Below are 16,694 nucleotides of genomic sequence, written 5' to 3'. Positions count from 1 at the left end.
CTTGGATTTCCATCCTAAATTTAACTGGCAGAGAACCCATGTGAAAAGGAATAAATAGACTTTTCCTTCACAATTTCTATTTTAATAACATGGACAGAGCTTGTATGTTTTCAGCAGATTGCTCACTGTTACGGAAATGCTTTATTTCACTTGGTTGTCTTCTTCTACAATTAATTTCTTAAAATAATGTATTGTTTGCATCTTCTTAATCCCAAATCATTCTAAATTGCATTGAGATATTTCCAGGCTTTTCAGCATATTTTCTGCCAGTACGCAGTCATCTCTGAGCTGAAATGTAGCTGGCTTCCTGTGGGTTGCAGTAATGCACTCCAGCTCAGCAGGAAAAGGGAAGGCTGCCTTACTCATTTGTGTAGGGTTTGCCAGCCAGAATGGAAATATGCTGGATACTTAGCCAGGACCCACAGGCTGAAACCTATAAAAAAGGGCACAGGGAGTCCAGCATCCTACAGTTTTCAATTTTCTGTCTCATCTAAAACTGACAGTAAACAGTATTTAACTTGTGAGGGAGAGGGTTTTATTTGGAGGGCTTATCTAAAATATCTGATTGAATCCAGCTGTGCTTTGACTGTCAGATCCTGGACAATTGCATTCCAGGGGGCAGTGGCTGCAGCAGTTTGGATGAAATGTTAGCCTTACCATGGGCCTACAGGTTGTCTTTAAAGGAAGCAGTACTCCTGAAGCCATTGAAAATTCATAAAAAAAAATTCTGCTCAGGTATGGGACTGGCCTAATAGCACTGAAATCCAAAAGGATCAATATGCTTGCTTGCAATTAAAGCCCTCCGATATATCCTTTAAAAGCTCATATGAGCTGGGCATGAGAGGCACATGTTTTTGTCCATCTAAAGGTCAGCTCTCAGGCTCAGTAATGCACTCAGGCAAGCAGATGCAGCTCCCATCCACACAAATTGCTGATGCATTAAGTGTTTGCCCTTAAGGCCTCCTGCTGAAGGCAATGGCAAACATCCAGTTGATTTTAACAGGATTAGCTGTCATAGATCACGTTTCCATCTCACATGAATTGCGAGATATTGGAAGGAACCTCATCTGAAAGTTTTTGTCCTTTGTAACTTTTAGTTTTTTCCTCCAGCTGGGTTGGCCTGCACCTGCTTGTGGCCAGAACTTTGTGCCTTTGTGTTTGCTTCTGGAGCTCTGCCTCCCCACAGGTGGTGCTTGCAGGGAGGAGGAGGGAGAAAAGTAGGGCAGGACAGTAGAGAAGGGAGAGCTTTCTTCTGTAAGTGTAAATTTGCAGATGTCTAGACAAGAAGGAGGCAATTTTCTGCCTGCAGGAAAATCGGTAACTGCTTGACTCAAAATGTTCTATATCTTTTTCAAGCAGGAATTCCCAGAATCACACCTTTCACCTGGCCTACTTTTAAAGCAAGGTCCTGGGATGTTTGTTAAGGCAGCAACCTCGGTGCATAGCTAACAACAAGCATTTGTTAAGGACAGGCTTGAGTTCCAGCTTTGCCTGCCTCTTTGCTCCATGGGGGCTGATGATCTGGAGCACTGCAAGCTCCAGCTCAGCACGGTGGGTGTAGGAGTGCCCTGCTGACATCTGCTTTTGCAGTGTGGAGGAGGCACAGCTTTCTGGGCCATTTGTAAGGGTGTTTCTGATGAGGCCGTGCTTTCAGGGTTGCATAAGCAACTATGACAAGCTGCCAAAAGGGAAATCCTGCATCCTTCGCTTGCCCATATTGCACATTCCCATTGTCCCCTTGTATGGGCAATCATGATCATAGAGGTGAAAGGCAGATTGGAAAATATATCTTTAAAACAGAATAATATATGCATTTGCTCTGTTTACTCTCAGGTTTTGTATTGGTAGTTTATTTTGTCTGCCCAAGAGATGGACTGGAGTGGTAGACCAGGAGGTGAAGAGGAAGTAAAGGTGGTGGCAGCCTTTTTGGGAGCAGCCAGAACCTAGATAGACTTAAATTGATTCTGAGTGTACTTGTCTGCTAAAATCTCATTCTTTTTGCAAAGCTGCTACCTCATTCTTCATTGCTGCAACAATTTTGTTAAAGATGTAGTTACTGTGATAGTTCTATAGGGAAAAAAGATGGGGCATTGTCCAGTGGTAATAGAGTATACGATTTAAAAATAGTGTATTTATGTTCAATCTGATTTTTGCAGACATAGATTATAAAATCTTGATAACAGGTGTACCTAGTGGATATTTTCCATGAACCTATGGTTGAACTATTAAAAAACCTCATTTATTAATCAGCCTTTTTTTAAATTTGAGAATGACTTCTAGGAGAACAAATCCATAGTGTGAAAACCTGACTTGAAGCTATGCTAGAAGTGCTAGTAATGACTTTTTTTCCCTGAAAAATAAAATTACATAAGATTTTATTGAGTTTGTAGAGACAATTAGCTTTACTTCTCTTTCCTTAAAAAAATTCATAATCTTGATTTTTCTTTCATTGCCTCTATTGTATTTTAAAGAAACATAAAGCACTTAAAATGCAACATAAACCAGGAAGTTTTTATTCCACCACATTTTGTGTTGTTTAATAGAATTAATCACTGTATAATTGAAATAATGCTAATACTCACTTGACCTGCCTCTGTGATTCAATGCAGAGACTTCTGATTTGTCTTAAACTGCTCAGAAGAAGACTGTGTTTCGATAAATAAAATTGATTTTGCACAATCTGCTGATGATCAGCAAGGCTTAATGAGTGATCGCCTCAAGAAACTTCATTAAAGTCATTTGGATGGATAAGCAGGAGTGAATTGCAAAAAGAAGAAAGCATGGTTCCTGCTTGAATGCATCACTTACTGATATTTGACTCTAGAAGTTTCCAAAGCTAGCACAAGGAAAGGATCAGATACCCTTGCTTTACTTTCCTTGACACTTCCAAGTTAGTTTGATTCCTTTGGGGAAAAAAGAAGATACATTTTTGATTTTAGTAGTATCTATTCTCTACCAGAACACTGCAGTAATTTCATTCCTTGAAGTGTCATTGTATCAACTTTTTAAATTGTGGAGGATTCCAATCCATTGCTGTGTATTTTTTCTTTTTTTTGGGATAGTTTAAAAAAGTAATTTCCTTGAGGCTGTGAATTCGGTGAAACCTTTTCCTTATGTAGAATTTACTGGTTAGCTCCTTAGCAAAGGTGAGAGTCTTCTGACCAGAAGCCTGGTTTCATCTGTTCACCTCACAAAACTTTTCTGTGGCTGACACAGTGTGGTGATCATTTAAGAGAGACTCTGGAATAAAGTAGGTGGGAAGCAGCAGAAAACAAAGTAGAATGAAAATGAAAAAAATACCAAAGCCTTGATGGGTTGAAATAAATTTTTGAACAGCCTTCTTGTACCATCCATCCTAAGCACATGTTCAGTTTCAGGGGTAGTAGATACTTCCCACATACCATCATCTGCACTTGCTGTTATTTAGGGCCATGCTACAGCACCAGGCAGTTCTTGAAAATGATTGCAAACAGGGAACAGGTAGTTCTGGCTGCCAGTCTCTCCTTTTCTGTTGTCTGAGAGAGTGGCTGTTTTTCTGACAGAATCTAGGCTTTCATTAGGACCTTGCTGGTTTTTCCTCTCCATGAGGAGATGATTCTGTAGACCTCAATAACAGCTGTGCAGGGGAATATCTGAAGTGAAGTTTCCCACATTCTGTAGGAAGTAGAAGCTGCACAGCAGAGTAAGAATCGAAATACATGATTTTGGTACCACCTGGTCTGGGTGCTGAATCTCAGGCTGGTGATCTGGTGGCTGTAGAGCGTGGCTTTCACAGAGAAAGCTGTCATGCAGATAGTTAAGGATATGATTATGCCCCCAAAATGCATACTAATTTTCTAGTTGCCTAGAGCATTTTAGAGTTAATTAATGTAAGATTGGCCATCAACCCTCCACTAACCTATTTTTAAATAATTTATATATCTGGTGACTCATTTTTTTTAATCTGTTATTGGAATAGTATTTGTTTTCTCTTCCTTATGGGAATATTTTTAAGTTTATTATGTTAGTGTTTGTAAGGGAGTTGGAGATCCTAGACACCAGACTTCAAAGAAAAACAAAGTAATTAACTTTTTCTTGATTAGATATGTATATTTGCTCTTTTACGGTAGCCTTACAAATCACAGCACTATTTCAAGTAATGATTTTAATAATGATAATGAGGAGTAGAAGGCACTGCTTGCCTCTCAAAGCCCTGTAATAGACATAAACAATGCTGAGAGTCTGGTGAGTTATATTCTGCTTTGTCAGTCCACAGAGAGATTAATAATGATTGGAATTTTGTAAAACATTAGAAAGCTTAAACTTTAGGTCATATGGGTATGCATGTATTTTGATATCTTCAGAACATTAGTCTTCCTTGGTAGCAGGCAGTGCAACAAAATTAGTGTTTTATGTTAGAAGTCATGCTTTATTTTCTCTCTGGTCTCCAAACAATTCTTCAATCTTAACTTCAGTATGAGGTTGGCAGCCTTTCCTTAGTATCATTGAAGTTTTGGTGAAGAATTAAGCTTTCATTCCCAAAATCTACTTCTTAGTGTTGTGGTAAATCAGGAGAGGAAACAGAGGAACACATGCAAATCAAGCACTTTGTGTATAATGCGTTCCTGCATCTTGATCAGGTTTATGTGTGCAAACTGATTCTATTAGTGTGGACCTATGTGTATGAAAAATAAGTAATACTGGTAAGTGTTTAGCATCATGCAGGTGTTAACATGCATTTACACAGATTTTATGAGTTAGGAGCAAGGTTAACTTCAGCAGGCTTCACCAAGGGCTGTTCAGGACCTATAGATACTGGTTTAGTGATGAAGGTGGGCTGCAGAGCTGTTGCTGTGTGACCGGAGAGTGGAGCTTCTTTCCTTCAGCTCTCAGCATTTGTTCCCTTCTCAAGAGTGGTCCTCACATTCCTGCATGGCTGTCCAGCTCCAGCATGCTCTCCCTGTCCTGTGTGCTGCCTCAGCATACACACACACAGACAGACATGTGTCATTGTGATTTAACATATGGTCCAAAATCTGGGTTTGTGGCTTTGATGGTACAGTGAGCGGTGCACCTGAAGATGATGGATTCAGTCCAAAATTTGAATGTACAGCTGTGTCCTGATTGTTAAATACAACATGCTGATGAGGGGTGTCACTGTTTCTGGAAAGAAGGCAGGGTTTGAAAGACTGAACAACTTAAGGAAATGAACAACACCAAGAGAAGTTGGCACTTCTGTGGTCCATATTACTCAAGGTCATAAATTTCAGGCATAAATGATCACAATTTCTCCCTTTGTACTTAAAATTTTTATGTCCACATGAATTTTGGGGGAAATATTTACTTGAGTAAAGTTCCACTGACGAGATCAGAACTTCACAAGAAGAGAAGAAAAATTATACTTTCTAGTGCCCATCTATGTGAACTAGGGACTTTTCTGTTGATTTGTTTTCTGCCTGCAGGTGTATATAGCTCTTTTCTTTCTATTGCAGAAGCAGCCTACAAAAACAGATATACCTATTCGACTTTCAAGGTGTGGATGATCATGGGAGAACAACTGTTAAAGAACAGCATCCTTGATCAATTTATTAGTAGCCATGAGCAGTCATATGAGGAGTTTCTAAATACATTCACATATCTTTTGAAAGGTATGTAATTTCCCAAATCTCCTGTTAGATACCACAGACAGAAGGAAAGATAAAAAGCAGTGGTATTTGGTGTCATTGTGCTACTCACCTGCTTTGTGACTTCAGGCAAATCTTTCTGATGCTTTTGTTTTTCCACTCAGTAGTGGGAACCCTAAGGACAACTTTCTACAGATTGTTTCCCGGGCTGCTGTGTCTCTACAGGTGGTTAGCCATTTATGCTTGCTTTAGGGAGGCAGGGGGAACATGCACTCTTTGGAAGGATAGATGTTTTCTAAGTACATCTTGCATTGTTTTGCTTGAAAAGTCTCCATAAAAGAAGAGCCTAAGGAAAGTACTTAATAGTGTGAGATGGCCTGAGATTAGGAGTGTGCAATTTGGGTACTTTTACAGCTTTACTAACACTAGCCCAGTGTGCTGTGCCTGTATGTGTGCCTTCTACAAAGTGATTGCCTTCTGTGATGAAACAGCTACCTGCAGGGATGAATATATTGTCTAAATTGATTTCAACAAGGCTTTCAACACTGTCCTTCACAAAATCCTTGTAGGCAAACTCAGGAATTGAGAGCTGGATTAATGGACAGTGAGGTGCATTGAGAACTGGCTGAGTGGCAGATCCCTTAGGGTCATGATCAGCAGCACAGGGTATGGATGGAGCCCTGTCACTGGTGGTGTCCCCCAGGGTTCAATACTGGGCCCAGTCTGGTTTACCTAATTCATCAATGACTTGGAGGAAGGGGCAGAGGCCTCCTCAGCAAGCTCCCTGCTGACTCAAAGCCAGGAGGAGTGGCCCATACCCCAGAGTGCTGTGCCACCCTTCAGAAGGGCTTCGACAGCTTGGAGAGATGGGCAGAAAGGGACCTTCTGAAATTGAACCAAGGCAGGTGCAGGTCCTGCTCCTGGGGGAGGAATAACCCCCTGCACCAGCACAGGCTGGGGGCTGAGCTCTTGGAAAGCAGCTCTGTGGAGAAGGACCTGGGGGTCCTGGTGGAAAACAAGCTGTCCATGGCCAGCAGTGGCCAAGAAGGCCAATGGGATCCTGGGGTGTATTTGGAACTGCATTGCTAGCAGGTCAAGGGAAATGATCCTGCCCCTCTCCTCAGCCCTGGTGAGGCCCATCTGGAGTTCTGTGTCCAGTTCTGGGCTCCTCAGGACTAGAGAGACTTGGAGCTCCTGGAGAAGGTCCAGCAGAGGGCTACAGAGATTATTAAGGAACTGGAGCATCTCACTTAGGAGGAAAGGCTGAGGCAGCCTGGCCTGTTCAGCCTCCAGAAGAGATGAATGAGAGGGGACCTTATCAATGTCTATAGGTATGTGACAGGAGGGTGTCAGAGGATGGAGCCAGGCCTTTCTCAGTGATGCCAAGCAATAGGACAAGAGGCAATGGGCAGAAACTGATGCACAGAAGTTCCACCTGAACATGAGGAAGAACTTCTTTACTGTAAGGGTAAACGAGCACTGGAACAGGCTGCCCAAAGAAGGTGTGGAGTCTCCTTCAATGGAGATACTCAAGATCTCTCTGGATACAATCCTGTGCAAGGTGCTTTATGATGACCCTGCTTGAGCAGGGAGATTGGACCAGGTGACTCACTGTGGTCACTTCCAACCTGACCCATCCTGTGCCAAGCTAACAGGTAACTTGGGTGAAGGTACAGCAGGACATCAGATAGATAATTAGGCTGAAAAGATCTCATGCTCTGCAGATGAAATAAAAAGTGGAGCTTAACCTTGATCTGAGTGTTGCTGAATTACAGAATTCCAATTCTGTAGCTCAGGTTCACATTTTTTAACCATGTTCTGACAGGTGCCATAAAAATAAGTGCAAGCTACATATTACTCACAATTCTCTTTACCACTGCTTTGCACTAGAAGTGATGTCCTCATACTATTGCAGAAGCACTGTATTTTTCAATTATGGCATGTGGCATGCCCCATTGATTGGTACTCAGAAGTCTGTCCTGTTCTTATCCTTCAGGCAGAGCTAAGTGTCAGTCACAGAAAACCAATGGGGGAGCTGAAGCTGCCCAGAAATAATCTTGTGGCAACTTTCTATCTCTCCTGGCTATAAAATATAGAAGAGAAAGGAGACCCTGAGGGATAAGAGGATTGAAAATATGGTTCTGGTCTTATGTATGATTGATACACTGGGGACAGCTCCTATCATAGAGGCATGCTGCATATCATGATGCTACTTGCAAAAAGCCTCAGTATGTATTTCAGTCACTTTCACTGTCACTGTAGGCATTTGCCACTAAAATCATATAAAAGGTAGAGCTTTACCTGAATCAAATGCTTAGAAATGCAGGTTCTTATGATGGTATGAACTGAACAGCTCAACTTGTTTTCCTCCCACTTTCATTTTCCTTTAAAAGTACCCAACATGCTGGTTTGCATTGTAAACTAGTGACCTGCAAAAATTCTACTTAAAGCATAAAACATACATTATCATCTGATAAATTTTGGCTGTCATAACACTGGAAACAGAAAACACACAAAACTAATTGGATCCCATTGATTTCACAGAATAATGTATTTACAGAAGGTGATTTTCACTTGTGCATGAATTTATACTAGGTGTGGCATCGCAAGGATATTTTCAGCTGAAGTTTCTGTGTTATTCTTGAAAGCATCTGATAAGAATCTGATACCCTAGTGATTTTTAAATTTTTATTCATATGTTAAATTTACAGACAGTGAAGCTATAAGGAATATACCTGGAGTAGAAAGACCCAAGCATCCTTGGCTGTTCTGGCCTAGCTAAAAAGAACTTTTTGAGGCTCTAAACAGGGTGGAGTGACCCCCCGTGAACACATTAGGACCTTCTGCTGAGAGTATAGTTTCATTCTTAAAAATGTGGGAAACGGGATTAATGAATTTTTACATTTCTGACTTCAATTTGTCTTTTTAAGAATTGCTAATATCCCAGTCAAGAAAACCACATTTTTAGAATGTTGTCTTTTTATTGTGTCTGAATTTGTGATATTACCTTTGACTACTTCTATTCTTCCTTGTGTATTTGGAAAGATACTCTCTTAGTTCACATAGAATAAGATCTGGAGTGAAAATAAGTCCTTCTAAATTCTATGTAATTGGTTTCATGATGTGTGTTTGGTTTATCTAGCACAGAGATATGTTGTAACTTAGCTGGACCATAAAATTACATCTTTGATATGGGATTTTTTTAAATCTTACAGATTTTAGTTTTCCTAAAAATCCAAGTGGTTCTGTTTTTTAAAATGTGCTTGGTGCAGTGAGAAAATGAGAGTTCATGGACTAATTGACAAGTAAATCCTATAGTAAGACTATTACTTCACGTCTACAAATCTGATGGAGAATGGATAAACATATGTAAATATATTTTAAAAACTCTGACTTCAGCATATAAAACATACTGCTCCAACAGGACATGACCTATATAGCTTAAATAAATAATATTTTAAGATTATAGGAGTACTTCCTCCATAAGAGGAATTTTTTTAAAACCTTTTTAATTGATTCTGTAATGGATGGGCATTTGATGGCTAGGTTCAGATTCTAGTTAAGTCTCTTTATTTTTCCTTTTTAGAGTATCCAAAGTATGTTTTTTTGTCATAGGGATAATAGGAACTAGATGAATATATGGGCAAAAGGACTGATGAACCCATGGGAATGTAGTTTAGTAAATTAGAGCATGAGTCCAGGAAGATGAAATCTTTCATACTCGCTGTAAAGCTTTGCAGTTGAAGGAGTCTCAAAAGAGCTGAATTTATAGAGGAGTGGGTGATACAGATTTCTGCAGGTATGGTCAATGAGTGGTATGTTCAGAGCTACACACTTTCTAGAAAAACTTTGGACAAAATCTCATGGAAATCTATCCAACCCTGCTTTTGAAAAAATTGCCAGAGGAGAAAAGCCTCTTTCAAATCTTAGGGAGAGTGTTTGAAATCTGGTGCAGAGCTATGATGCTCAAAATCAGAAGGCAGCATCTGCTCATTTTTTAAAACTCAGAGGGAAAATGCGAAATTCACTGGAGCATAAAATATCTCATTTGACCTTGTACAAAAAATACAGAAAAACCCCCCCCAAATGTTCCAAGCTTCAAAAATTTCATCTAGATTTTAAATTACTCCTCTTTCACTTATAAAAATATGGGATTAGGGATCATTCAGCTGGATAAGAAAATGCTACCATGGACAAATTTTTTACCGGAATCCAAGTTAAGATTTGCATTTTTTTTTTCATGATTCTGGGCATTTGACCACTAGTATTAAATGAATTCCATTCCTGCTGTTAATTTTGCTGTATTTCATATACCTCTCACTGCCTCCCAGTGTGATGAAGTCCAGGGATCTTGTTTAGACCCATCTAAGCAAGCCACATTTTGGATTGAAACTTCTTAGCCTTGGTGCTGTTGTTTTGATGCTTCTGTGCTGAACAAACTGTCAAGTGGAGGAAGTTTGGAAGTGACTGATCACTTCTGTGCTTACAGGTGGCATGCCAGGGCCATATTCTGTGTTGTGCTCAGATTAACTTAATTCCCCAGTGAAAGCTGGGCAAGGTATTCAGTTCACAGTCCATTTGACTGTAGCTGTCTGCTTCCTTTTTACTTTAACCACATTTAGGAAAAACAACAACTTTAAACTTCCTATATAAGTGTTAGTGGGGGCACTTTACAAACATCAGTCTTCACAGCAGAAAGCATAGCACAGAACTATATGAGAAGTGACAGTGAGTGCACTTTTGTTTTAAAAATGGACCAGTAGGACAATGGTAACCCCAAGAGAAATTTCAACCTATGAGTAGATTTGCCAATAAAAGCAACTAGACAATTCAGTAAAACAAATTAAATTAATCTATCATCCCCAGGGAACTTAAACAGGGAATGAAATAGGGAAACAGCATCAATTCAGAGCTTTTTATTGATGTGTTGTGCTTGATCATTTGATTGAATTGGTTGGGAGACAAAATTTGCAATTTTCAATTGATCATAAATTCAGTAGCTATCTCTGTGTAGCCTTTATTCAATATAGTATGAAATCAAATACCATACAGAGCCCCTAAATGTAGAAAAAATCCCAGACATAGAAATGCAAACTTAATAGATTATTTTTGAAATAATAATAACTGATCTATTTTATGGATATTTGTTGTCCCAGTATTTGCTCTGCAAGATACTTCATCTCAATTGTATAGACAGAAGAAAATAGGCTGAAAGAAGGCAAATGACTTGTCCATTTGCAGAGTAGCTCAGTGGCAGCACCAGATAAGTATAGAGGCACTCAGACTCCTGGAAACTTGAACAGCCCTTGAACAGTAGTGCTTCCCTAATAGCAATTCTTTGTTTTCTGTGATGCCATTATTACTGAACAATTTCTGAAGAGTATTTCAGATTAAAAAAAAAAAATGTGTTTTCATTCTCTTGCATAACTGAGATTCTTTAGAACATCAAAAGGGAAATATTTAGTAATTTTGCTGTTGATACTTTGGTAGAGGTTCTATCCTATAGTGGCATATTGGCAGTGATTGAATTCTGCTAATACAAAAAGTAGTAACACTGAGTAAATTCTGCTGTACCTCATCACCTTGTCTAGAAAGGCATCGAAGTGCACTAAATGCAGCTCTTGGCTTAGTTTCGTCTGTTGCAGTGAGCCTTCTTTCCACATGTGGGAAGGATACAAAGCAAATAATGTCAGAGATCAGAGCTATGTATAAGTGACTCAACAGGACAATCAGGAACAGAAGTTCCAATTTAGTGCTGAATGCTTTGTAGAATTGGGTACTTTTCAGTGTTCAGTATAAAATTAAATAGAAGTGCCTAATTTCAAGAAAGTAGGCACTTGCCTTTAAAAATTAAGTCAGGCATTTTAGGGATGCCTTAATGTTGTGATTATAATGTCCATATTCCAGCATTTTCAAAACTCTTGGGCCTTCTGACATTTTATTTTGTTCCCACCTGCTGTCACCTTTTTTACATTACTTGTTAAGAAAGGAATACTTTGTATGAAGATGTCAGATGCTTTTCATTATATACAATTTGCTTGTTTCTTACAGCACTTACTTACTTGTCTCTTAGTGCTGAATTCTTCTAGGATGCAAGCACACAGAAAGTCTTCAAGATTGATTCTGCCCTGATTTATTGGTACATCACATGCTCTTTTAAAGTGCTCCCAACATATGTATTTAATGTAGTTTCCTTGTGCTGAGGAGATCTTTAAGCAAACTTGCGGTTTCTTTGACTGTAAAAAAAAAAAAATCAAAACCCCAAGCATTTAAGAAATAAACTCAAAAGGTTCAAAGTATGGCTTCGTATAACCCAAACTCAGAATGAAGTGCAGAGTTCTTGTACATCTGTTGAAAGAAACAGGATTTTGCTTGTACAAGCTACTGAAATGATGAAGTGCACATTTGCCTTGCTATTTAACTCCCAGCATTAGTATTCAAATGGAGAAGGTATCCAGGAACAACACTGCTGAGCTGTCAAAGAATCATATGAATTTTTAAATGATCAGATGGGATGAACGAGGAATAAACAGGAAATACCACTCCTTTTCTAACACTGAGACTATCAAAAGAGATAGATATGGATACAGATAAACACTACATAAAACCAGAACACATACTTTCCATTAAGTACAAAAGGAGAGATACTGGTACAATAAAAAAACAGCTAAATTTTTGAAAATTAGGAGCTCAGTAAATTTTAGAGAAGTATTGCTGTACATTAAGCTAGAGCAGGTCTGTGAGAGTGGCTGAAATACACTTGAAGTAGCAGTCATTCATCATTCCCCTGAAGGAGTGCATAATAAAGTTCTCTCCTGACTTATTTTTAAACATAAGTATCCAAAAATGGCAGTCAAAAGTAACTATTAGGACTTAAGAGTTTATCCTTTTAGGTTAGAGTTAGTCCCACTGAAATTACTTGTCCCAGTCCATGGAATAGGTATCCTGGCTGAGGAGATAATACAGTGGAATTTTCTTCCTTCCTTCCTTAAGAAATTTTCCTTAAGAAATTTAAATTAAAAAATCAAGCCCATATTACTGATTATAGTGAAACTTGACCTCTTCTGAAGGGAAAAAAAAAAAGCTAAACTATACTTTGTGCTGATTGTTTGTCGTTTAATCAGAATAAGATCAAAGACTTTAGGGGAAAAGGCTGCACCAGCTGAATTTTTGTGTTACAAATATTAATTTGCACACTGAGGTAAATGTTTTAGGCAAGTTATTTGCTGTAAAGGAGTTCTGCTTGCTCAGTATTACTGTGAGATCTCTGCCATTGAAATTAGTGTGGATTTTGATGGAGTAAGATAGGAATGGACCTTACAGGAGTTCAGATAGTAATGAGATAGACAATGCAGATGCTGAGTGTGGGCAAATATGGTACAATATCTGTAAAACATCCACTGCCTTTTTGGGTGGCATCAGGAGGCTAAGCCCTTAGACTCTTAAAACAGGGACTACATGATGAAGTTTAGGTGCCTGAATTACATCTGAATTGCTCCTAATTTTGGACAGGTGTGTGGAACTCTAATACTGAAATCCTCCAGGTGCATACTATATGGTATAATTCTTGTTTTGAAAAGTCAAACTGCATTGATATACAGCAATTTATACATAGAAATACATGGAAACAGAAAGGTATCTGGTTGACATAAATCAGAATGGCTTTTTTAGGCTAAGTAACTTCAAAATACTATGTATTGTATATTGAATTCCCAGCAGGACAATATACAAGCATAGAGAGGCTGCAAATTTTGTTAGGGTTACTGTGTCATAGGGATACTGCAGGAAATGTGAAAGGTACTTTGATTGAGTTAACAAAAATCAAGAAAAGGTTCTAAAAATTACTTTCTCAGCAAAATGGATTTTTAACCTTGAAATTCCTTGTTTTCCTATTACAGCTTGTAATTTAGGGTAAATGAATGCAGTAGTATTTGGCTTGTAATTTAGGGTAAATGAATGCTTGTAATTTAGGGTAAATGAATGCAATTGTGAACATGTCGAAGTGATATTTTATGGAAACATTTCAGTGACAGCCTTTTTTCTTGTTTTAAAATGTTTGCTGATGGTGTGTTTGAAGAATGGAGAAAGTGAATGAACATGACATTTGTATTTGTTATCTCTGCTCAAGACAGTTATTATTGTACTGTGAGTAAATTTTTTTTTTTTTTTTTTTTTGTTCAGCGGTCCTGGAGAAAGTCACTGTAATATTTGAATTCCAGGTTTTCAATCAAAGCATAACTTGGAAGAGATTTAAGGGATTCATAGGCCTTCTGCTGGCCCTCAGTCCAGGATTTGAGGACAAAAAAGTAAACCGGAACTTAAAATAGTAGCTTTGCTGTATTTGTTGTTGTTGTTCTTGGTGGTGTTGTTTTATAGCTAAAGGGGCCTGTTTTTAAATCTCAACAAGTTTTTATTTTTGAAATGAGTTAATCCAATTGAAAAAAGTGGGAAATACTTGTTAGTTTGAATTGTTTTGTCCAGTGTATTATCCCAAGCCAGGTATTCTATGGTATGTTTTTGGTTCCTATGTCTGGTCTGGCTTTGAAATGCTTCAGACCATGAGAATTTTATCATTCTTCTGAGGCTGCTATGTCATCTGAGAGATTTCACTGACAGTAAGTTTTTCCTGATAATACAGATAGCTCTCTTCTTTGGTTTTGTGATAAGTGACTCCATTACTCTTTGAAATATGTGGTAATCACTAGACATTCTCAAAAAATTCCCATCCAAATTGGAAGACAAAGAGAATTTTAGGCAATATAGAGGATAGATAGCAGGAGAGAAAAAAATTTATCAAGTCGGATATCCTTTTTGATTGAAACATGTTTCTGAAATCTGCACCATACTTGTAGTGATACTCAATTATGATGGATAGTGCTCTTGAGAGACTCAGATGTACTTTTCTAGAGATCTAAGTTGGCTTGTTATTTCATTTTTAAGATACTGACAGTGAAATGACTAAAAAGTGAGACAGAATCTGTCTGCAGAATAAATATGTGAATCTTTATATCATTTCAGCTTTCTTCCTCTGCTACATTTTGTTGTGTTTGTATCCCTTATTTTTGATTTTTATCACATATTGTGAAGGCCAGTGTTCTACAACAGGATCTTGGCAGGTTGAGAGCTGTGACTCTGAATCAATGAGTCCATTATCACTTAGTCAGGGGAAAGGCAGAGTGATCCTCTTGCTGGCTTGAATGTGATCTTTCCTTCTTCCCCTTCTCTTCAAAAAGTAAGGACAGAAGTGGTTGAAATTCAGAACACTATCAAAGAAATACAGCTGTGATGCTTGTCTTCAGATTGTAGTTTCTTTAACTTCAAAACAACTTTTGTGTGTTTTTTTTTTAATAATATTTTTAAAGTTCATTACTGTTACTGTTTCAAAGGGGCCAGTTATGTGGTGAATGCATTGGGAGACTGTAGGTGTCAAGAGTTGCTTTGGGCAGCTGAAGTTGGCTCTTACAGGTCCTGAGGGACTGTGCTCAAGGCTGGCAGCAAAATGTTTAAATCACCTGCCCCCCTTTAATTCATATGGCATGGCCTCATTATGCACATGGTTGCATAGCTGATATTCTGTCCACAGGATTGCATTTAACAGCTGCTTTGGGTTGCTTAGACATTTTTCTTCTGAATTTTTCTTCACAAGCAGTCATGAATCTAGTATCACATTGCAGTGCTGAATGTTTCATCGAATGTATTGTTTAATATTCTCTAACCCAATAAGTTTGCAATTGTCTTAACTAGAAAAAGGTTTCTGTCAAAAGTTTATGACTGATCTCTTAGGAAAAGGGACAGTGCTTCTAAGCTGTAGTCTGGGATTGGTAAATGGCACATAAATACTCTGAATGCAGTTGATTTCTTACTAGCTCGTTTAATCTATCTAGCTTTTTAGCTGTGACAATAGCTCAGGTGTCCAGAAAATATATAACCTAATAAAACAAGTTTGTCAGCTTATATGTGTGCCTAATTATAACTGCCCAACTATATATCATAGGTCTTTTCATGTTAAGAGTGGTATTATTTTCTCTGGAGAATTCAGAAACTATATTTTTGAGAAGGATGATCCAATTTATAGCCCAGAAGAATGACCACAGTGGTATACAAGAAAAGCATGGGCTAGTGTAGGAATATCATGTTTACTCAGAGTCTGTTGGCTCTATGAATTATGCTTCTGATCATTCCAGTGATGATTTCTTTTGTCTCTCTGTTGGTCTGGTGAGAAAAGTGTATGGCTTCCAGAATTTTTTTATCACTTCTCATACAGAAATTCTCCTGAGGAGAGACCCTGGGTTGGTCCTCAGACCCTGTTGGTACTCTGCTGCTCTGCAGATGTTCGGCTGCGTTATTTGCCAATAAAAATTTGCCCCAAAATACATTAATTTTTTTTTTGTGGCTTATCAGTCTTTATGATAAAGCTTGCAAGTTCTTAGGGTAAAACAGGAAGCCCATCGTGTTTTACTGCTAAAGTAAAAAAAGATGGAAATTTTTTGAGCTAGCCATCTAGTTCTTCCTGTAAAGTAGGGTGACAATGAAATTATCTTCAAATAGTGGGTGACCGTTTTACCAGTCAAGAATTTAAAAGAGAGTTTCATGTCTAATACTGCTTCATTTCCATGGCTTAAAAAGAGAGTATGTTGGAAAAAAGTGATGGCTCATATATACTGCCGTATCCAAATACTGTTTTAGGAAAACACTTGCAAAAGAAGCAGGGAGAAGCAAGATGTTACAGAGACCTGGGACTTAGGAATTACGCAGAAGATCCATCTGTTATCTGAGCATTGAAACGTGTTTGCTGGATTGCTCTGGTGTGGTGCAGTTTGCTTTCTATGAACCCTGACTCTTGTGAGTGTGTACTTCAGGCTATGGCCAGCCTGCCAGCCCTTTCTGCGTGTCACAGAACTGCAGCACAGAGCTGTCCCAGGGGATTAATAATTCTTTGCTGTATGGCTTAACATAGCAACCCCAAAGGCATCATTAAAACTCTCCACAAGAGTTACTTCAATGCTTATAATACATAATTAGGCTTTAGAAATGCAGCACAGTGTTTCTTATTGTTGCAAAGTAAATTTTTCAAACTAAACCCAAAAAGCT

General features: G+C 38.4%; 1 protein-coding gene across 1 annotated transcript in view; it reads left to right on the top strand.

Moving 5' to 3' along the window:
* Nucleotides 1-16,694, top strand: part of IFTAP (intraflagellar transport associated protein) — a 49,047-nt gene that overhangs the window by 5,778 nt on the left and 26,575 nt on the right. Inside the window, 1 exon segment of the mRNA XM_053946791.1 lies at nt 5,472-5,627. Coding sequence (XP_053802766.1) covers nt 5,519-5,627 — 109 coding nt within the window. The 5' untranslated portion in view covers nt 5,472-5,518.

The sequence above is a fragment of the Vidua chalybeata genome, chromosome 6, assembly GCF_026979565.1.
Source record: "Vidua chalybeata isolate OUT-0048 chromosome 6, bVidCha1 merged haplotype, whole genome shotgun sequence".
Lineage (NCBI taxonomy): Eukaryota > Metazoa > Chordata > Aves > Passeriformes > Viduidae > Vidua > Vidua chalybeata.
The sequence above is the reverse complement of the archived record's forward strand: the minus strand, read 5'-3'. Positions and strand labels throughout refer to the sequence as shown.